This window comes from Antedon mediterranea, chromosome 6 (genome assembly GCF_964355755.1).
Source record: "Antedon mediterranea chromosome 6, ecAntMedi1.1, whole genome shotgun sequence".
NCBI lineage: Eukaryota > Metazoa > Echinodermata > Crinoidea > Comatulida > Antedonidae > Antedon > Antedon mediterranea.
In genome coordinates, this window is record NC_092675.1 from 22,910,206 (window position 1) to 22,932,588 (window position 22,383).

The window sequence follows — 22,383 nt, forward strand, 5'->3', positions numbered from 1 at the left end:
ATCATCGTCACCACATGTTGTAAACAGTAGTGTATTTTCATATTTGAATTTGACTATGGATGATTTCGAAGACAGCAACTATACAGAACAAGACGATGGATATGAGCAAATTGCTTTAACAAATGTCATCGATTCTGCGAGGATAAAATCAAACAACACAAGATCACTACTTGAGATTGATGTATTTTTTGAGTGGGAAACGGTAATGAACACATACATCTGTAATTGCAGTTGTATGACGGATTGCCAAGGTTTCTACGATTGTCTTACAACTGAATTGAATTCTTTAAAGTATTTGTCAGAAGGTAGAGACATTTATGAAGATGTTGTTGTCCTCGATGAATATATATCCATATTTGTTAGAAGTAATGCAACAAGTGCTGATGAAGCAGAGACAAGTGCGATAATTGTACTTGACCAGGTTAGTTTTCTGAAAGATTATAATGATGTATGCTTAGAAGAACCTGTCATTACAGAACATCCTGAACCAATATTAATAACAACTGAAGGAGCTGCTTTTACTCTGACATGCAAAGCTTCTGGGAATCCCTTTCCAACATTTGCCTGGACGTTTAATGGAAACGTGCTGAGTGGCATGACTTCAAACACATTGACACTAAAGCAGGTGAACGCATCTGATTCAGGTACTTATACATGTCAGGCTATCAATGCAGTAACAACAGTTTCGTCATTGCAATGTAACGTCACTGTTGAATTTGCACCGTGGATCAGAGAACATCCGCAAGACGCTGATACTGAATATGGTAATAGTGTAGGATCGTATTTCGATTGCAAAGCGTCAGCTCAGCCACTAGAAAACTACCAATGGTATTTTCAGAACAAGTTGTCATCCGACATGGAACCCCTCCCAGGTCAGAATGTTTCGAGTATTCAGATATTAAGCCCGGGATTTAACCAAGATGGATGGTATATTTGTGAAGCATGGAACAAACATGGGCGCGTATTATCGAATCCTGCAAGATTTCAAGTTCTTGGGATATCGATGCCTGAGTTTTCAAGCACTATAACCATCGGACTTTATCAAGGAACCAATTCCAAAACACCTAATGCATCTTTGGAAGAAACCATTGCGAATGTTATTAGTAACGATGACCCAGAAATAGAACTTCTCAATTACCAAGAGTCCAGTCCACACGGCAAAACGTTTATAACTCAGATAACATTCGAAATAAAAAGTACTGATGTCACATCCATTGATATTCTGACTGAAAGTCGATATGACTCAGCACAAACGGTCAAATATAAGATTGACAATATCACTGACAAGGTTGTTCAGCTTCAACATTTACTGAGTCCAGCAGACCTATTTGAACATCATGGTGAAGTAGTGGAAGTAACAACGTTTATTTCAGATTTGAAAGGCCCAATCTGTCCCAACAATCAATACGCTCATATTGATGGATATATTTGTGGTGAGTTGTTTAGATTACTGTGATTAATGTTCATGATTGATTTTGTGTTCATTTTTCACATTTAACATTTTAAACAACATTTGTTTTTTATTTTGGTATCAATAGGCCTAATTATTCGCTTTTTAAATCTCTATTTTGAAAAACAAGTACAATAAATAATATGCTTACTTTGTTGATTTTAGTAAACTGTCCACCTGGATCATATCGTGGGAATAATAACTTGCCTGCGATCTGTCAACTATGTCCAATAGGATTTTACCAGCCCCAAGAAGGACAAACGACTTGTCTGAAATGTGATGGTAACACTAAAACTGATGTTGGATCAAGAACCTGCGGTACATTATAGTTGTTATGTTGTTAAAGTTAGCATTGTATGATGAGTTGTTATATAATAGCCTATTGTTTCCTTGCGTGCCTGATTTTATAAGATAAATTACCCTATGTTTCTAAAGTTTTTAAATAATTGTATGTATGTATACCGTACAGTATTAGTTTTACATGTTTACAGTGCATGTTATTCACTAAGATACTTACTTTGTCACACATTATTCATTTGTCACACATTTATCAGTAGACTGTGCTCCCGGATCGTATCGTGGAAATGATGGAATTTGTGAGCAATGTCCAAAAGGGACTTACCAACCTGAACAAGGAAAAAAGGAGTGTCTGCAATGTGATGGTTATACCGATGTTGATGTTGGAGCAAAAACATGCAGTGAACTAAAAAGTACGCAATAAACCATAGTTTTAATATTATTCACGGTTTAAGCGATGCGAAAGGAAAAATAAATTATCATTTAGACCATGGAGGTATATACCTCCATGTTTAGACCTTACAAAGTTTTGGGAAGCCGTATAAACAAACAAGCCTCGCCGACGGGAACGGGGGACGACGGTGGGCATGTCTCTTCCTAACATAACCATTGTTGGAAAAACATTCCTTGTCAGGAATACATTCAGACCGAAAATTGTACCAATGTCACGTGTCACACATCCTGAATAGCATGAATGTAAACATATATTTAATACTAAACTATAGACTATAGACTATTGCCATAAAGATAAACAATATTTTGATGTATATTCTGTTAATTTTTGCTAGTGCCTTCGAGTACGTCTAAGACGTCACCACTAAACACACCACTACCAAAAGAGAAGTCAACGGCAAAGGTAAATACAATTATTTTCAAACCATCTTGGTTGGTTTCAGTAAGCAAATTCAATTTTGCTGGTTAATATTCCTGTTTTTTCTCTCATAACAGTGATACCGTCAAACGGTACAAAAATACAAAAGGGTCATTTTGGAGAGAAAATAATCAGTCCACCGAAAACTCATAATTTGTTGTGTATACATTGAAACACTATTCATTCATTAACATTTAAACTGGTTTCTTTCTTTCATTGAAATTTTGTTTTGGTCATAAAGGAGGGCAACAATGTGGCCTACATCGTCGGAGGTGTTTGCGGAGGATGTGTTGTTGTCATCGTGGTATTCGTATTCATCATCAGAAGAAAAGTGACGTATAAAAGTAAGTGGTTTTTACCTAGCCTGACAGACATTTTATTTTTCGACACAAAATTAGGTAGTATACTATAAATTACGGTTTGACGGCCTGGAGATAGTGGAGATGTTGCGATTGTACACTAAATTGAACTATAAAGTGCAAGTCATTAATATTTTCTTAAGATTTCAGTGTTACTGTTAAAGATATATTGTCACCATCGCAACAATATAATTGTTTAGAATAGGCCATAATATCACATTATAGTTATTCAATTGGAAAATAAAATTATTTACTTGAAAATACTGCAATCTAAAGCAACAAACAGTCAAATTGTCTGTCAGACAAATATTTTTATTTAAGCTAACGTTTTACTATTATCAGAGTTTTTATTTCAATTGGTTTGTTAAAAAGACATTTCAAAATTCGATTTCTACTACACACCATATAAGAGCAATATTCAATCATAATTATAGGAATAACACCAAAGAACTTATAACACAAGAATCTCCTGTTCTTCAATTTGCATTCAAAACACAGTATCGGAAGTACAGGGTTAAAAGGTCAAACTGGGCGACGCCATTTCACAGCATGGAGCAGCGCCCCCTCCAAACTATGAAGTCAATTACTCTACCCCTCTAGAGAGTATTAGCAGATCCCCTCTATGATTTTGACTTTCTAATTTGATGCGGGCGCCCTACTCCTCAGTCAATTACTCTATCCCCCTCCCCCCCTAGAGCATTAGTAGATCCCCTCTATGATTTTGACTTTCTAATTTGATGCGGGCGCCCTACTCCATGGCTCACAATGGCGCCACCCATAGCTCTATTCTATCCCACAATGCCTTTCGAAATTGTTACGCGCTTCGGACGAACAGGAGATTCTTGTGTTATAAGTTCTTTGATAACACGGGATACGATGAAAGTAACTCACTGAAAGTATAGTCATTCTTCATAATGTTTGATACTCATTTGTTTCTATAGTTATGAAGACGACCGAAAATACTGACATAGATGAGACTGGGGATTATTTTGAAATCAAGTGGGAAGAAGAAGAGGAAGCTGTGGAAACTCCACAAGGCTTTACGAATATTCAACCGTCAAATGAAAACATATATTCAACATCTGAATTTTAAAAGAAACTATATTGTTTACATAATTATACTCATTGATATGAGTTTTTATGTATTTGGGTTTATTTTAAGTGTCCACCAATTATTAGTGTTCATCATAACATTCCTTTTTAATGATATTCTTTGCCGTTTACTAGTTTTCACGTAGCTTTTCAAAGATAAAAGAACAAAAGCACGTTATATCTATATATTTATAATAATGTACTTAGCTTTCTTATAATTAGAAGCATGAATTACCGGTACTTAACAATTTCATTTATATATTTAGGAATAGTCTACCCTACTTCATATACTTTGTTTAATTGAGATTTTAAAAACTTAAGTTATACTAAATATTCGGCCCTCTGTTTTAAGCTCTGTCTACACTCTAACATTAGTTAGTGTGATGTGCCCAAATTACAAATATGGTAGTGATATGACATCTTCATGTCTATATAATGGCACATTTTGTTGTCACATACAGTGTGATAGTGTAGACAGAGCTTTACACCTGAAAGTCGTATGGAACTAGCCTATATCTAGAGACAATAAACAACCGCATGGTGAATCGATTTTGTTATAAAAGTATATCCTGCGATTTCCAAATGCTACAGTAAAGCGCTTTATTTGACATCCCAAAATATAAAAGTAGAAAGTGTTTGAAATTTTAATACATCTTTGGATAGCCGAATATTACTTGTTACTCAAATTAAGATAGTAATATTGACTTTCTATCATTATATAGACAGTATAATACTTTAAGATATGATTTCGTTTCATAATAGGCCTTGCACGCTTACTTTTACTCAAATTAGGGTAGTATTAGCTACCATTGATTTAATTTCTATCATTATAAGTAGCCACTGTATAATACTTTAAGATATGATTTCGTTTCATGCTATATGCAATCTATATACATATTTTCATTATTTATAAAATGTTTGATACAATAAAAAAAAATTGCCTTTAAATAAAACGCTTTAATACTTATATTGTTTATCTGAGCCTTCATTGCTGATTTCCGTGCCATTATGTCACACACATTTAAAATCCATGACCGTTTATCACCAAGTTTGATAATTAACTGTGTATGCCTGTCACAATGCATAGATTAGATGCTTGAATGCATGTATGCAACATTACGTATTATGAATCTAGTTCCTATTAATGGAACCAGGTCCTTGGATATGTCCATACTTTTCGTCAAGATACGCATAGAGGAAAGGCATGGTTTACAGAATAATATTGATTACTTTTTCGACCCAGTGTCATAATGTAATAACATTCTTACATTATTACATTATGTCAATCTTTCGAGCATAACATTATTTATTATTATAATGTATTATACGGTCGAGGCGGTTTTAAGAAAAATTAATTATTTGTATACGCCGGTGACATTATCATTAGTATTTATAAACTATAAGATTGAATCTATTTAAGCCGTGTATTATCCCTTTTTATACTGGCTATCCGGTTTTATAGAAATGAGCGTGACATAATCGATGACGTCACGTATCTGAAATGCTAATGATGGGAGAATTCACTGGAAAGCTAATAATCATTACGGAGCTACAATCTATATCTGCTCTATTGCTTTAGCGATGTTGTGTAGCATACATCGGGTCTAGTGAATTCATAACCAGCCATTGCTTATTATTTACACAATAGTTTGGTCCGGTCATATCGGTAGGCATACGTACACGTAAGTAGTTCATGTACATTACACGCAAGGAAGGGAGTATAATGCAAACGACTCTATTGTATTTTAACGGCGGTCTACATATTCCGCCTTATTGATTTCTATAAGTAACGTTCGGATAATAATGTATTGTGTATTAACGTTATTCTTTGACCATTTATTATGCAGATTCTTTTCAACAATACATCTGCTTTACCAGGTTAAGCCTGTAAATATTATTGTCGTGTCAGTACTGTCATTGATTGTGGTGTGTGTTTATTTAGAATGGCAGACCAGCATGAAAGATCGGGGTTTTCTTCTGCAAAATGGTTTACATTCTGCTTATGCTTGGCATACTTGAGCCATGCTTTCAATATCGGGAGTTTATTCAGCATCATAACGACAATAGAATTCCGGTTCCAGCTCAAGACATCACAGGTAGGTTCTTACTCCAGTCAAATCAACATCTGTAGGCATATATGCCTGTCCGGTGCGTTTTTTTAGGTATATATTATAGTATGGTCATTATTCATTTCATATTTTATTCGGATTGACTGGACTGTATTTTTTACTTTTTTTCATTTACCTTTTGATTTATATAAAATATATAAATCAATCAATCAATCATACTGGGCCTATGATTATATTTTGTATTGCATTTAGTTGGGCCTACTATTATTATTCATAAAACTAAGACAGAATGTTTGATTTTTATGACTCATGATTACAATAATTGCAAACTCCTCTAATTTTTTTAGGCCTACTGTATCTTAAAACGGTTATGTAACACATCTCCAATAGCAATATGCGTAAGATGGTGACAAATGCACATTCTGGAATTATGTACGAAATAGTAAAATAAGAACAACTGATGTGTTTGATTTCATGAATTTAGAAAAAAACAACTGTATGCCTACGTGGGATTATAACGAATGATTAATGTTTAAACCGTAAACGCATTTTGCGTCAGGCTCGTAAAGCGAGGATTCTCCTCGTGGCAAACATGTTACTAATAGCACATAGGCCTACAATGCGTTGGTAAATATATCAGCATTACCAAAGAGTTCTAATAGTTCACCTCAAAAGACTTACTAATGTTCACAGTATGATTAACATAGCATACATCAGTAGGCCTACACATTAGTACAAAAAGACATGACTGTCTCTACTGAAACGTCTACTAATGAGCGTAGTATTTTAACCGTATGATATGGCATCATGTGTTATTTACATCAATATGCATCGATCTGAGACAAAAATTGTTCATCAACTAAGTTTGGAGAAAACTCGAATACTGCTCTATCACATAGCCCAGTCAGAAAAAGTTCAGACCTTTTGTTCTTTGGTCTAATAATGTATAGAGACTCTTTACCTTGCAAACGTTATTTGTTACTGATTACTTTCAATGATAGTAAAGTCTTTAAATGGCTTCCTTTGATAATTGTTAAAAGTTCTTGTAGACTTTTTCAGCAAGCGTTCGTATTAGACTGTAATTTTTACTATTTCTGACGAAATGTAAATAATTACCATGCTCACAATATGTTATCAGTTAATAAAGAGTTGTGAGTTATTTTAAAGAAAACCTTAATAGCAAAATGAAATGGAACAACCGAATCGCTCCAGAATGCAATATATTTGATCCGAGCGCAATCTGCATTCTCTTTCACAATCAGCCTGTAGCATTTCCAGAAAAAACAGATCTTGCAACATGTCGTTTTCATTCATTTTAATTCCTCTTCACAGTGCCACATAATACCCTTTATTTACCATCTACCATACCATGCGATTTATCATGCGATACACATCAGTTTATATAATAGAAATTTGAGACATCAGCAATTGTTAGGATAGCAGAACAAATAATAAAGCTATTTTCTTATTCTATTATTGTCCATTTTTCAGGTTTGGTTTTCGGTTACTTGAAACCTACTTCTTGTCGCTATCCTGTGCAGTATCTTTTAGCTCCACTAAACATAATTTTATAACACATAACCCACTTTGTTTTTTGTTTTGTATTTTATATATGCTTTTTGCATTTCTAAATAAGTAATGAAGGATGTGTGTGTAGGCCTATGTATATATTGAATTTATTCATATTTGTATAAAACTCATTAACAGACCATATAATCTCATTAATATTTTATTTCAGGGAAAATAAATAGTAGGCCTATGCACTATCAAATGAAATTGTTTTTTTGGTATTTCTAAAAAGGTTTTTGATACCACTAACACCTAGAGATATTATTTACGTTTACCAATAGATTAACAAAATAGGCATTAATAGTTTTACAATATTCACAGGTGGGAATAATAGCTGGCATGTACCAAGCAGGTATTCTGGTAGTATCCGTATTTGTAACATATTTTGGCGGGAAGTCAAGCAGTCACAAGCCTAGATTGGTGTTTGTCGGGTTGATTATTGCAGCGATAGGAAGCTTCATTACGGTACTATCACACTTTATTGTAGACGAATATGACTACAGAGTAAGGGAGGATTCGAACGTATCAACCTGCATTGTGGAACCACTTGCTCTTGATGATGGTTGTACTACAATTGACTCTAACGAACAAGCAGACAATAGACTGGCCTACGCATTGGCAATCATTGGTCAGTTTTTTGTTGGAGTCGGTTGGACATTTGTAGCGACACTGGGGTTGGTTTACATTGATGATAATGTTTCAGAGACAAAATCAGCATTTTACTCTGGTAATGTACCGTGTTATTTTGTGGCTATAAATCAGCATACTATACCCTTGAAATATTAATAACAGAAAGTTATCCTTTAGATTTATCACCGTTAAAGCATGGAGGAAATATATCCTTCATGGTAAAAGTATCTATAGAAATCAATATGTTGCTGTAATTTGTTTAATTGTTTTAATAAGCTTATTTTCTTACTATTATTTTTTGTTCAGGAATTGCAAATAGTATGTATGGACCTGGAACAATTATAGCTTTCCTTGTCGGCGGATTTTTTCTTATACTCTGGGTAGACGTCGACAGTGTTGATACCTCGACGATTACTATCGATGATACTGATCCACGCTGGGTAGGAGCATGGTGGATAGGTCTTCTAATCGGTTCTTTTATGTTCATTGCCTCGTCAATTCCCTTTTTATGTTTCCCAAAGAAGTTACCGATATCTTCGTCTGAACAACATAAAGACAGTAGTAACGTTCAAAACACAGAGATGACACTAGCCGGTGAAGTTGTGGCTATGAAAGAAAAGGGAAAATGTAAGTTTGTTCCAAATTGACTGAAGATGTATCCATCATCGTATGCTTACATGTGTTATAAACTAACATGTATCGTCTAGGCCTAATTTGAATTCTACTTCAAGAACTTCATGCTGTATCTATCTACTCCTGCTGACATGATCATCTTTGCACTACAACTCATGCCCTGCTATTACTTCTACTCATTTGTTTCAGCATTGGGCAAGTCAATATTGGCTGTATGTTCGACACCACCTTTCATATTTGTTGCCCTAGCAAATGTTACTATATCTGCACTGACTGCGGCAATTGGTAGCTTTACACCAAAGTTTTTTGAAACCCAATTTGGACTTACTGCAGCCGATGCCAGTATTCTGACGGGTTAGTAACGTCGTTTATTAAATAACTACACAAAACCCATGTTTTCCACCGCATCATTATAGAGCATCGCTTTTAAGACAAATTCTGTTTTTTGTTTGTATAATACTACAACCAAGCCTAACTATTCTACGAACAACAACTTTTTAGTATTGCTCTCGTTTTGTTTATGGAATGTATAATCAAACGTGTATATAATTAGTCCTACATTATAAGTTATATAACAAAACAAATTTGATTTCTTAATTAAGGCTTGATACCGTTGCCAGCATATGGTATAGGAATAGTCATTGGTGGTTATCTGGTGAAGCGATTCGAATTAAAAGCCCAAGGCATCGCATTGCTGTCTCTCTTGTTAAGTATATGCGCCACGGCATTCGCTTTAATAACTATGTTCCTCGGCTGCAGCCCGAATAAACTTATTGGTGTGACTCACGACCTACAACTTAATGAGTAAGTTTTTGTTGTTTATTATGTATTTTAAGGACTAGATTATTTTCTACATGGTTAAGATAAAGACCATAAACATGGTTAAATCAGGGAGTTGTTATTTTACAACTCCCTGGTTAAATCATAAGCGATACACCCTATTTAAACTAAGGAATAGTATAAACTGTTTTCCTGGATCAGCGAGTTTATTGGGATTATTACGAACGGAAATAATATGTCATAATTTAACCAATACTAAATTAAGCAGTGATTCTCTCAGTAGACCATAATTATGTAAACTCTTCTTTTTTCAGATTAGATGGAGTTTCATTAACTTGGGAATGTAATGCTAACTGTAGTTGTACTGAAAACCAATACAAGCCTATCTGCTTAGAAGAACGAAATTATTTTTCTCCCTGTCACGCGGGATGTATTAACGAATACTCGAATATGGTAAGATTTTGTCAAATATATTTTCTGGAAAATTTACTTTACAGAAATATTATTGGCTGGGATAACTATTGTAGGCCCTATATTTATTATACCCTGAATATGCAACTCGCACATCATCGTTTCGTCGACTTATGTCATACATCAATGTGTGGTGTACCTAATATAGTTAGCATGCCTACACGTGATCATTAGTACAACGTCTGACCTTACAAGGTTTCTGCAAAGCTGCAAAGTTCATTTCTACAATCATGAGTCTAACATTTACTGATCATGGTTTATTTCTTAGACATATAGCAACTGTGGATGTGGTTCTTCAAGTCAATCGAATTTAGCCACAGAAGGTTACTGTGACAATGAATGCAATACATTGATTCCTTTCTCGTTCATCCTCTTTCTATTGGTAATATCGGTTGCTGCTCAAGAGATGCCACAGCTTATGTTGACTTTTAGGTAAGGATTTTATGATGCAGGTTTTTAAAAGCGTATGTTGAGAGGGTAAATAGTTTAGTTGACTGTGGGTTATCATACATCTCCGAAAACAGTTAAAGAGCAAACAATTATTCATTCATCTTTTATTTCGGAATGTCTGGTCCATAGAAAGTAAAATAACATATAAATAAATTCATTTAAAATAAACAAGACTGTATTAACTATACTATTAATCTCAGAATACATTCATTATATAAGACATGTGTACAGCGTCAGTACCGAAAGTTTGTGTCGGCAAATGCTCATAGATATACGAATACATTTCCAGGTTCAACAATCAATTTATTGCAATTTTCAAACAGGAATTGGTGTCGCCATTGCAAAACAGTAACAAAACCCACTTAGGGATACCTAAACTGTAGCGCTGCGGAGATGACTAATTGGTTAAACCCTGATCTGGTAGGCTGCCGCAGATGACTTAATTCGAATTTCCTCAGTTTCCAGTTCTTTTTTTTTGTCTAGTCCTATACCTTTTTAAACCTTACATAATGATATTTCAACATGTTGATTCTTATTATTACCATAGGAGTGTACCAAAAGAACACAAATCCTTGGCACTAGGAATCCGGTACATTTTAATTGGAGGACTTGGTAAGTTGTGTGTAACACGTAGAATTTTGTAATAATAATAACAAATAAATTTAATGATTAAATAATAAATTATTTTTCCTTCACCATCATTATAGTCCTTACTTGTATACCATCTGGGGCGGATTGCTAAAAGCGGTCTATAACCGGTCTTAGCGCTTAGCCGGCTATAATTCGTGACGTAGCAAGTAGTCTTATATTATAGACCATTGCCATACCGCGGTCTAACCTGTAAACGGTCTTTAAAATTAAAGCCTACTCGAAGGAGTCTTAAAACAGTCTTAAACCTCTCTTTTTGTTGCTTTTACGTATTATTTATCGTCAAAGATTACCAATTGAACGAGTTTTAAGTGTTAAATCAAATAATAACGGTGATTTTATTCTTATATAGGCCTAGAATAGATTTTCTCGTGTATAAATGTACGTACTGTTATGATTTGTGAATTGAACAAGCGTGACGAACATTACCTTATTTGGTATTCTACGCGCAAAGTACGCCCTCAATTTGTTACTTTACGTGGTCTTATTTAAGACTGTTTTATAGCAATGGTCTATCAGGAGTGGCTTTAATAAGACCGTCTATCTGATAAAGCCGGCTTTAATCGGAGAGTTAAGACCATCAGTTAAGACTGTTTTATAGCAATCCACCCCAGTACAGTTTTTCGTTTTTATTTTTATTAATTGATTTAACATTATGCCTATAATACTATATTTAAATTATAAATATTTGTAAAAAATATCTACTACAAAAAGAAACTCCTGTACTGTTACGTAGGCTCATTGAGACAATGGTACACAAAAAAAGGTTGTTGTATTGGACATGTAGTGGTTTGCTTAATCACTCAAAACACGACCAATATTTAGAAAATACAGAAGGCAATATGTAGGCAAGCCAAGTGTAGGCATGACCCTTATTAATCATGCAGGCCTAATACAGATAAAAGAAACAAAAAAAACTGAGGCAATAGCAGAAAGCATGGTAGTTTCCACCAATCCCAACCAATATTAAATTGCAATGTTTATAATTATTTTCTTTGATTTGGAAAAATTCATATTTCACTCGGCCTGAGATTTAAAAAATAAAATAGCGTCCTCTATCTGGTGATGTATTGTTTTTTTGGCGCCCTCTATTTTTATTCACACTTTTAACTGTTTAAATAATGATGATAGTTTGTCTGAACTGAACTTACCTTTATTTTATCTCTATTAAATCAGAGAAACAGTCTGAATGAGATAAGTATACAGTAAATAAATGAATATATCTTTTTCTCATTCTCACAGATTTCCTCATCTTTATCGTTTCAAATTAATAAATTAAATTTCAGTATATCACCGGGCGGTTTAGAATTAATGTTCTTTGCCTGATGTGTTTATATATATAAAAGTATCTCTTCGGAGATCCCGCCTCGTGAATAAAAATACTGAAAGATGAGGGCGTATCAATTTGATCTCTGGTGCGCGTGCGTACAACTGAAGACTATAGTGCTGTTCCGCCGTACCACGCCGAGAATGTTAAAGAGTCGCTATCCAATCGAGTTTGAACAATACCATGAAAGCCCCAGTGGTCTAATGGTTAGGACATCTGCATATCAAGCAGGCGGTCCGAGTTCGAGTCTCGGTTGGGGCGACTTTTTCTCATTCTCACAGATTTCCTCATCTTTATCGTTTCAAATTAATTAATTAAATTTCAGTATATCACCGGGCGGTTTAGAATTAATGTTCTTTGCCTGATGTCTTTATATATATATATATAAATAGATATAAAGAACAAATTACAACATATTCAATTCGTATGTTTATTTTTAAATGTCCTTTTTCTTTACAACCATAATCTAGGTATTATTCCAGCACCTATTGTTTATGGATCACTGATTGACCTGACGTGTCTATCATGGAACGAGGTCTGCGGTGAGCAAGGAGCGTGTTGGGTATACGATGTTGAACTATATCGATACTACTACATAGGATTATCGGTGTTTATCCTTGTGCTTGATTGTCTGTTTTGTTTTCTTTGTTGGTTAACAATCAAAAGAAACGGCGCAAAGGGTGAAATTGAAGACACTGTTTGTTTGACGCCTAGTGCGGACAACGCAGCATACATTGGCGAGCAAATATGAATTTAAATTTCTTTATTAGGTCAATGTTTTCTCTACTATGCATATTTTAATGATTTTGATTGTATTATATTGATTGTATATTAATTTTTTTAAATGATTTTATCTTTCTATAATATTTAACTATATCTGTCTGTTTAGATTCAGTGATTATTAAAAATTAAATACTACATTTTGACTACACAACTAAACAACAATAATTGAATGCAATAAACTGCGATATAAAATGTTTTAATAAATGAGAAAATGAAAGCAAATTTAATGATAAATTAATTAAGACCTGTTTTCTTAATTAGTAATAATAGTTTGCACCTAAAACTACATGTCGACGATTAAATTATTTCAGTATAAAGCCGTGTGTGTTTATAATGACTGTATGACTAATTGTATATAGCCTTATGTAATTGTTTTTATCAATGCTGAAATAAATCAGATATATTTTCATAGATTTAGACAGGCTTCTTTTTTTAATCGGTTCAGTATATTGATGCCAAAAAGGGAAAAACAGAAGACACGGAAATAAAATATTTTGTAGTAGGCCTATATGGCACAGTGATATGGTCGGATTTTGATTTAGTTTAGAATGCATGGGAGAATACAGGATCAAAATACAGTATTTATGTTATGTGCGAGACAAGTATGAAGTATTAGTCCCTACAAACATTTAATCATGCATAATAGGCCTACTATTAAAAGTAGGGTGTAGTACTAGGCCTATTGAAATATGGAGTTGCATAGTTATACTTATATTTGAAATCTGTCCACTGAGAATGATAAAGAAAACCACCCAAACGTTATACATATAGTACTATAAACTCATAGCCTCACCGTCAACATAAATAGTAGTCATGATTTGGAATAATTTGGTCATAGTGTACCACGCTATCACACTCCACCCATCTTATAAAAATTATAACGAAGTAGCTTTGAGTACATTATTTGTAGATATGTTTTGCTTGGTTTGGTTTGGTTCTTGAAAGATAAAGTAGCATAACCTACAAATACAAACAATTAATAAGAATAAATATGTAATTTATAAAAAGTTGTTAGAAAATTGTTGGGTTTCCCCTTTTAGAGCAAATGAGTTACTCTCTGTGGGTGATTGAATTAAGAAAACGATTCACTGGTATGAAAAACGACGGGTGGCAGACAGTGTCTGATGTCACGTTGGGCCGAATATTACTTCACTCGCATGCGTTTCTGCCATGATCCAATGAGGATGTTGTAAATTAATTCCTCAAAGGTTAAGATATAATGCTGTGTTTTGGAAATTAGAAAATGTAAAAAATGTTGAGGTATAATGTATGTTGATCATTATTGGCTTACGAAAACATTACTTGGCCGTGGGGAAGTAACATTATCCATGAAAACTTCCATCAGACAACGATATACTAGTATTACGAGATGATATGTTCGCTCGTCAAGTTCTTCTAAACGAAGTTATCTTTAACTTTTGGACATAACTGTTCTAGAAAAACAAGGTACAGGAGCTTCCAAGAACATGGTTAGTAGTAATGTAGGAATGAGTTTAACATCTCGCTCTTCCCGGGTAGAACAGTATTTTAAATTATTTTATTTTGTCTATGTTAGGTTGTAGTTAAGATATCATGGAACATATTATTGTTTGCATTCTAGGACACACCGGCCCTATTAGAAGGTACCAGAAGGGAACAGTTACCGAAATGTATTTACTATTAATTGTACAATAAGGTTTAATAATGTCATGTGTATTCCTTAGAACGCCATTTTATGTAAATTACTATAGGGTCTACTTCGTCTTGTATAGTGAATTGTTATCCCTCTTTCTAAACCCGAAAGTGCATAGAGTAACTGAATTAAACTAATTAGCAACACCATAGAACAACTTAGAAAGGAACCCAAATCCTCTCACATGTGAAAATGTGTGTTTCACGTGTAGTGATTATGATTGGCTAATGAGAACAATGGGTTTTCATTCACAATAACTTCGGCTGGTAAGAATTTCTTTAGATTTTCGATTATTTACCTACTGATAATACCCACATAAGGACAGCTCATTCTAACAATCTAGCTTAGGAAAGTATTGAAAAGAGACCAGACAAGAAGATGGTAAATTTTCAATTATTCTTTTTGTGTCTTTTTCTGTTTTTAGTTTTAAATAACAATACATTCTGTTGATAAGTTATTTAGAGTTGTTATTATTTAACTAACTAACAATACCATAGACTTTTGTTTAATACCTTGGCCAAGAACAGTCTTCGAAAGAGGTGATACACGAAAGATGGTAAGTTGTATGCCTACAGTAAGTTGTATGCCAACAGCAGGCGTACATATTAGTATTATTGTTAGACAGTGGTGTTTCATCACTTGTCTTCCTTTTAAGAGCATATTTTTCAATTGCAATAATGCTTCAATGAAGTTTCTTTTAAAAATTTAAGTAGCCTATGTAATCGATTGGTGTAAGGGATGTTGAAATGGCGGGAAGCCGCCATTTTTCAAATCATGAGTCATTTAGGGTAGCTTATTCGTCTGATATGTCCATCCCCATCGTAATTTTGTTTGAATACGTTTAAACCAACCATAACTTCTTACACAGGAGGACCGACATTCAAACGACATAGAACTAGATAACGTCGGCTATGTACCGAATGAAGACGAACTTGTCAACAGTGAGAAGAAAGAAAGTAATGTACACACAAAACAAAATGTTAATAAAGACAAAGATGAGGAGGCAGATCCCTGGCTAGCAGTTCTTCCAGAAATTGATGATAACCAGGAACCCTGGAAATGTGAGTTTTATCAAATTAACAAAACGTTACCATACTAAATTCCAGTGTTGTGCTCCAACTTTAAGAACAATTCCCAAATGTAAAATTGGAACTCATTTCGTGTCTAACAATTGTGAAAATATCCTTATCATTAAACTTAAGAGAATAATAAAACGTTCACAAAAAATATCAACGAATTGTAATCTATACATTGTTTTAATTGATAGTTTTAAATTCATGATATTGATTAGATCTGGATTGTATGGGCAGGATGAAACGTGTAGCAAGTTACTTATGGCTTTATGTTTGTCTTCCAATATTATTCATCGGATTTCTGTATCTGTTCATCTGTTCACTGGATTTCTTAAGTTCTGCCTTCCGTCTACTGGGAGGAGAAGCAGCAGGAGAGGTAAATCCTTCATATTTTTTATAAAAGCCTATTTTATGATAGAACATTCATGTTTAACAGTATTTTCATTTTATTAAACATTCATATTTACAAATTAAATTGTAAATATAAAAATACAGCAAGAAACAAAAAAGGAAAAAAAAAACTACACCAAACTATTATATATATAAAATACATTAGACTACCAAATTAGTTATCATTATTAATAAAAGGTTGTACAAATTTGAATTAAGCATTACGATTCATTTGAACCAAACACATGGTAATTACATTTAGTGATCTTTTGTTTTGTAAGAATTATTGTTTAGTTTTTTGTTGAATACATAAACTCATTTTATAGAAGTATAATGTTAGGCTAAGCTGAATATCTGCTTACCATAGTTGGTGCTGATCATTAGCGCTATGCCAATTATTATGTTATTGTTATATTCAGGTAATTTCTGAAAGTGACATTCTATCAAATCCTGTATCTGGAGTAATGATCGGAGTGTTAGTAACTGTCTTAGTTCAGAGTTCAAGCACGTCAACATCTATTGTTGTTTCCATGGTTGGGGCAGGAAGTAAGTAATTTACTAATATTAAATTATTTTAAACAATCTTACACAACTATTCCACTTACAAATTCTATCGTTACTACATAATTCATAAAGCCTTATCATTTTATATTATAGTTCTTGAAGTCAAAATAGCAATTCCTATTATCATGGGTGCCAACATTGGAACTTCGGTTACCAACACTATCGTTGCCCTTGGCCAATCGGGAGACAGAAATGAATTTCGACGGGCATTTGGTGGCGCTACTGTGCATGATATGTTCAATTGGCTTACAGTAGCAATCCTTCTTCCTATCGAGTGGGCATTTGGCTATTTATACAAGTTATCAGAGGCGATTCTACCCGAAAAGCTAGACAGTAAGGAAATTGAAATTGAATTGCTGAAAGTTCTTACCAAGCCATTCACGAAATTAATCATTGAGGTAGGTCGTCTTCATACTTCGGTTTAATTTCCTAATCTATCAATTGTTTGTTTTTTATATGCTTTTATTCTTCCACTAAAGCATGGAGCAAAAAGGTCATAGTTTGCGGCACTCGGAGGCTGCGGCATTTTTCTTTCTTATGTTTGTCCAATAACATAAACAGAAATATAAGTAGCCTATTGTTTAAAGATTCAACATCATTTAAACTTGCATTACTACTATTATTGTTGTATTTTTTATGTTAATATTTTAATTACCGTTATTTATCTTGTCATACCATCATTATATATTTTTATATGAAAAAAACACTGCAACATTGGTATCTATGAAGACTTTTACATGTTCGACAAATAGGCCTAACAGTGGTCAAAATGAAACACTACATTACTTATTGCATGATGTTAATTTATTTTGCAGGTCGACAAAAAAGCAATAACAGCGGTCGCAACCAAAGGAGAGGATGAAGTGATTGATGTCCGAGTACTAAAAGTTTGTGACGACGGACCTTATAATGTAACACCTTGTAAGATCCTTTCTAATTTAAAAAATCCCTCTCAAAAAGTTCCAGCTTATTGATTTTAAAGAAAAAATAAAAACAAAGTAAATGCGTACTAAACGAAACAAATTCATTTCACTGGTTGAATTGGGATAGAATGACCCACTAATCCTAATCCGATTACAATTAACTTAGTAAGGTATTGTATGAATAATTTGTTTGTTTTTTTTTCTTAGGTGAATATGAACATCTTTTTGCCAACACATCTCTTACGGATTCACAAGCTGGTGTAATAATGTTGTTTGTATCTCTTTTCCTGCTCTGTTTCTGTTTATTTGTCATCATCAAAATTCTACACACAGTTCTTCGAGGAAAAATTGCACATTTTATCAAAAAGTTCATCAATGCAGACTTTCCAGGGAAGTTGTCATTTTTAGCCGGATATCTGGCAATCTTAGTCGGTGCTGGCCTAACTTTTCTGGTTCAAAGTAGTTCAATTTTTACCTCTGCTATAACTCCTCTTGTCGGAGTTGGGGTTATCACTTTAGACAGAATGTACCCGCTGACACTCGGTGCCAACATAGGCACAACTGCCACTGCAATGATTGCTTCTTTAGCCGCTAGTGGAAGCAAGCTGAAACCTTCAATCCAAGTGGCTCTATGCCATCTTATCTTTAACATAACTGGTATCATTATCTGGTATCCTATACCTTTTATGCGTCAAGTACCAATATCGCTGGCAAAATCATTAGGTAATACAACTGCTAAGTATCGTTGGTTTGCCCTTTTGTATCTGATACTTGTATTTTTTCTATTGCCAGGCATTGTTTTTAGTCTCTCGTTGTGGAGTATTTGGGCACTTGTAGGATTTGGTTTGCCGATTCTCATTCTGTTCCTCTTGATTGTATTGGTCAATATCTTACAAAATAAACGCCCGGGATGGCTCCCAGTTATTCTACGAGATTGGGAATTCCTTCCACAATGGCTTCATTCTCTCAAACCACTAGACCGCATTATAACCAAGTTATTGGAAATTGTATGTATATGTTGTTACAAACGTGATGTTGAAGAACGTGTTGGTGGAGAAAACAGTTTAAAAAGCTCCTTTGTATCAGTTTAAGGAAATAGGTTTAGTAGGACCTAATTTAATTAAATTAAAGATGACTAAAGTAAAGATAATATCGTATGTATTAGTAATATTTTTAATTGGGTGATGGTGGGTAGTGTATACTGATACAATTATAACTAACATTGTTATTTTATTTAGTCAATTTTAACCAAATTAAAATGTATATGTATGATACAGTTTTATACAGACTTAAATTCCGGAGATAGCCTATACTGTTACATAGAAAAACAATATAGAAATCCTAATAAAAAAGTATAAAATACTAGATATTTTAATTTGTTTCTTAATTTATTTCTGTATGTAAGCCTATATTTGATAATAAATATTTGTTTTAAAAAACTAATTCATTTTTTCAGGTACGATTTTGATATCCCAACAAAACCAACTACTTTCAACTTAATGTTGGATTTACGTACAACTTTTAGCCATTCAGCCATTCCTACAATAAAACCCAAAATGTTTTACATTACTAACTCCCATTTATCCATTCACGTTTGCCTTTTCAACTGATTTTAAGTCAAGTTTAGTTTGTGAATTCTGATTCTCTTCTTTTAATACTATTGGCCCATAATTATTTTCTATTTTGATCTATTTTCTTTATAAATAAAACAACAACGTGACTGTAACTGTACTCTTTCCTGATTTTATTAATCCTACTGATGACTTTTCAAAACCTTGGGAACTTAACAACATAATGCTCGAAGAGTTTTAAATAAATAAGTAAATATGTATGTACATTTATATCAAACATAATGATAATATTATTGAAGATATAGAAACGACAACTCAAAAGGACAAACAATGTTTACTTGCTACTGATATTTGGAAACAAAAGAAATAAAAAAATGAAAATAAGAAGTTTAATGTTAATGTAGGTAAGCAACACGAGATTAAAAAAAAAAAACCACTTAGGCCTATAGCTTTAACCAAGAGGACTTCCCTACAAAAACACAGTGTAGGTCTTTCAACACTTTCTGTATGTTAGACCTATTTATAATACGATTTTGGATATTTGAATATTACGTCAGTGGTAGGCTACGTTTTAAGTTAGCAAGTACAGCTGATGTGTTGATTTTGAACCAGATGCTTAGAGATATTGTTTCCTAGTATTTGTTTTCAATCAATTGTAGGCCAACACCTCCCTGGTATATACAAAAAAATCAATAGAATAAACGTCAGAATTTGAAATTTATATTTACAAAATGAAAGCTGTTTTCGGCTAACAATAAGAGATTTATAAATTCTTTTGATTGACACTTCCAATAGTTTATATATCAGATATTTTGGAGAGAGTTTCTCTGGTAAAAGAATATGATGAAGAAATATTTGTATAGGATACTAAAAAAGGTCTAATGTAATACAGTTCAAATGTTTTAAACCCTGTTTACTCTCAGGCGGAGCTCCGGCCCTCATCCTAGCTATTACTCCCAATTACTACAGAGTTTGATAAGCTGCACAACAACCCACAACTATCGTTCCTTCAGTGATGAGGTTTGTTTCTGGCTCTACAATCAGTGCAAATACATCTCTTTCTTTTTCTGAACAACTAACGCCATTTACAAACCGTGACAATGGATAAAGACAACTTTCCTGTAGTATGTACTGCTGAAGATTTTTGTCTGGAAGCTGTGAATATAATTAAATATATCGAATTAATATAGCATAGTGGAGAGTTTTCTTTATTGTTAATTTTTATTTTCAATCTTTATATTTTAAGATGCAGAACCGTAATTATAATATAGAATATATATATATATATATATATATATATATATATATATATATATATATATATATATATATATATATATATATATATATATATATATATATATAGAAATATGCTATATATAAAAGTATGGTAGTTATAAAAATATTCTATTATTGATATGTCTATAAACAACCTCACTTTCTCAACCATGAATATTATTTGGTTGTTAAATATTGTAATATTATATAAAAACACGATGTACAGCATTGATGTTATGGAAAACGAACATCTTTTTGAATCTTTAGTCAAACCACATACAGAGGGAATTGATGACCGCACTAGCCTAACAGTTGTAAATTTAAACCAAGATTGATTCTTGTTTAAATATAATTTAAGAGTTTCATAACTATGTTGTTTGTTTAGTAATATTAGGCCTACTGTAGGCCTAGATAATTTTATATGACGTTGAATTCCATTGCGTAAAGATGACACATTGTGACGATAGGGCTAAACAGTAGGCCCACTGATTCATATCAGTTCAAAATCCTTATTGCTTTGGTTACAATAATAACGATAACAAATAGATAAGAACAATACAGTTAAATACCTGTACAACCTGAACAAACTTGCCATCTGTGTTTTTTGCCAAAATGAAAGTGTCATAACTGGAAACACTTTCGCATACCAATGCATCAATAGTATTTCTTGCCATCCTACTGTGTTCTTTAGTTATGGCAATGCTTTCCTTCTCACGAAAATACGAACCATATATTGCAATGACTTCTGCTTGCTGTCCCTCTGTTAATTCAACCAGCGTCGGTTGATCTGACATATCTCCTTTTGCCACCACATTATGTTTCCGAATCTGGTACGTTTGGCGTTTTGTTAACTTTATACCCATGCGACGTCGTGTTTGCAGTGAAGCCGGGTCAGTAGCACATTGTACCATGTCACGTTTTTCACGATGACCACTGGACTGGATTTCAGCGAAATCCCGTATGCTGAATCCTGATGCCGTATGTAGAAAAAATATCAGCAGCCATGACATCAGGGCAACTGATATGAAGAGACGTAAGCAGGCTGAAGCGTGTTCAAACATGACTAAGTTGAATATGATTGGATAAATGACAATTCCCAACGTTTAGTGTAGAATTACATAGGGGAATTGGGTTAATGATAAGTTAACAATATTCTCAACAAACAACGACGATAATTGATAAATGTGCATTTTTTTTCTACAGAAAAAAGAAATTGGAAGTTGAATACTAGAACTACAGAAAAACCATTAATAACATTTGTTCAAATTACGTCATGATCAAGAACGATATCGATTTTATTGTGCTTACTGATCATGACGGAATTTAACAGGAGTTTTTCATTAGGAACTTTCCGGTTATTCTATAGTTGTAGGCTGAAAAATGTTCTAATTTTGTTTTTAGTAAGGAAACATTTGTATTTATCGTCGTTGTTTATGCATAGTTAATGCTTATTATCAAAAATATTAAATTAAAATTTTCCAAT

At 33.4% G+C, this 22,383-nt stretch overlaps 5 protein-coding genes across 5 annotated transcripts; 4 read left to right on the plus strand and 1 right to left on the minus strand.

Moving 5' to 3' along the window:
* The first annotated feature begins 952 nt into the window (after positions 1-952).
* Positions 953-1,814, plus strand: LOC140052701 (uncharacterized). Its single transcript, XM_072098382.1, has 2 exons — positions 953-1,433; positions 1,616-1,814. The coding sequence occupies exons 1-2, from the start codon at positions 1,004-1,006 to the stop codon at positions 1,777-1,779; spliced, it is 594 nt and encodes a 197-aa protein (XP_071954483.1). The 5' UTR covers positions 953-1,003; the 3' UTR covers positions 1,780-1,814.
* Positions 1,815-1,986: 172 nt separating this feature from the next.
* LOC140052320 (uncharacterized) lies at positions 1,987-4,699 on the plus strand. Its single transcript, XM_072097827.1, has 4 exons — positions 1,987-2,160; positions 2,536-2,603; positions 2,860-2,962; positions 3,919-4,699. Coding segments are annotated over exons 1-4 (324 nt in total). The 5' UTR covers positions 1,987-2,159; the 3' UTR covers positions 4,071-4,699.
* An 889-nt stretch (positions 4,700-5,588) lies between these two features.
* LOC140051184 (solute carrier organic anion transporter family member 5A1-like) lies at positions 5,589-14,283 on the plus strand. The gene is made up of 10 exons (XM_072096318.1): positions 5,589-5,751; positions 6,012-6,165; positions 8,029-8,434; positions 8,644-8,964; positions 9,160-9,324; positions 9,573-9,774; positions 10,065-10,203; positions 10,490-10,653; positions 11,219-11,283; positions 13,117-14,283. The coding sequence occupies exons 2-10, from the start codon at positions 6,013-6,015 to the stop codon at positions 13,395-13,397; spliced, it is 1,896 nt and encodes a 631-aa protein (XP_071952419.1). The 5' UTR covers positions 5,589-5,751; position 6,012; the 3' UTR covers positions 13,398-14,283.
* Positions 14,284-14,645: 362 nt separating this feature from the next.
* On the plus strand, positions 14,646-19,418 carry LOC140051678 (sodium-dependent phosphate transport protein 2B-like). The gene is made up of 7 exons (XM_072096968.1): positions 14,646-14,898; positions 15,970-16,162; positions 16,393-16,550; positions 16,984-17,110; positions 17,222-17,526; positions 17,944-18,049; positions 18,259-19,418. Exons 1-7 carry the CDS (start codon positions 14,896-14,898, stop codon positions 19,140-19,142), a joined length of 1,776 nt encoding a protein of 591 aa, XP_071953069.1. The 5' UTR covers positions 14,646-14,895; the 3' UTR covers positions 19,143-19,418.
* Positions 19,419-19,726: 308 nt separating this feature from the next.
* On the minus strand, positions 19,727-22,037 carry LOC140051679 (uncharacterized). The gene is made up of 2 exons (XM_072096969.1): positions 21,470-22,037; positions 19,727-20,777 (listed from the first exon to the last, which is right to left on the minus strand). Exons 1-2 carry the CDS (start codon positions 21,959-21,961, stop codon positions 20,586-20,588), a joined length of 684 nt encoding a protein of 227 aa, XP_071953070.1. The 5' UTR covers positions 21,962-22,037; the 3' UTR covers positions 19,727-20,585.
* Between the last annotated feature and the right edge of the window lie 346 nt (positions 22,038-22,383).

Bases quoted from the DNA above. Each gene is read 5' to 3' on its own strand.
- LOC140051184 (XM_072096318.1), top strand. From the start codon at position 6,013: ATGGCAGACCAGCATGAAAGATCGGGGTTTTCTTCTGCAAAATGGTTT. The intron at 9,775-10,064 runs GTAAGTTTTTGT...TTCTTTTTTCAG, and splicing joins CACGACCTACAACTTAATGA to ATTAGATGGAGTTTCATTAA. The intron at 10,654-11,218 runs GTAAGGATTTTA...TTATTACCATAG, and splicing joins CAGCTTATGTTGACTTTTAG to GAGTGTACCAAAAGAACACA.
- LOC140051678 (XM_072096968.1), top strand. The intron at 16,551-16,983 runs GTAAATCCTTCA...TGTTATATTCAG, and splicing joins GAGGAGAAGCAGCAGGAGAG to GTAATTTCTGAAAGTGACAT. The intron at 17,527-17,943 runs GTAGGTCGTCTT...TTTATTTTGCAG, and splicing joins TCACGAAATTAATCATTGAG to GTCGACAAAAAAGCAATAAC.
- LOC140052320 (XM_072097827.1), top strand. The intron at 2,604-2,859 runs GTAAATACAATT...TTGGTCATAAAG, and splicing joins AAGAGAAGTCAACGGCAAAG to GAGGGCAACAATGTGGCCTA. The intron at 2,963-3,918 runs GTAAGTGGTTTT...TTGTTTCTATAG, and splicing joins AAGAAAAGTGACGTATAAAA to TTATGAAGACGACCGAAAAT.
- LOC140051679 (XM_072096969.1), bottom strand. From the start codon at position 21,961: ATGTTTGAACACGCTTCAGCCTGCTTACGTCTCTTCATATCAGTTGCC. The intron at 20,778-21,469 runs GTATTTAACTGT...TTATATTCACAG, and splicing joins AGTTTGTTCAGGTTGTACAG to CTTCCAGACAAAAATCTTCA.
- LOC140052701 (XM_072098382.1), top strand. From the start codon at position 1,004: ATGCCTGAGTTTTCAAGCACTATAACCATCGGACTTTATCAAGGAACC. The intron at 1,434-1,615 runs GTGAGTTGTTTA...TGTTGATTTTAG, and splicing joins TATTGATGGATATATTTGTG to TAAACTGTCCACCTGGATCA.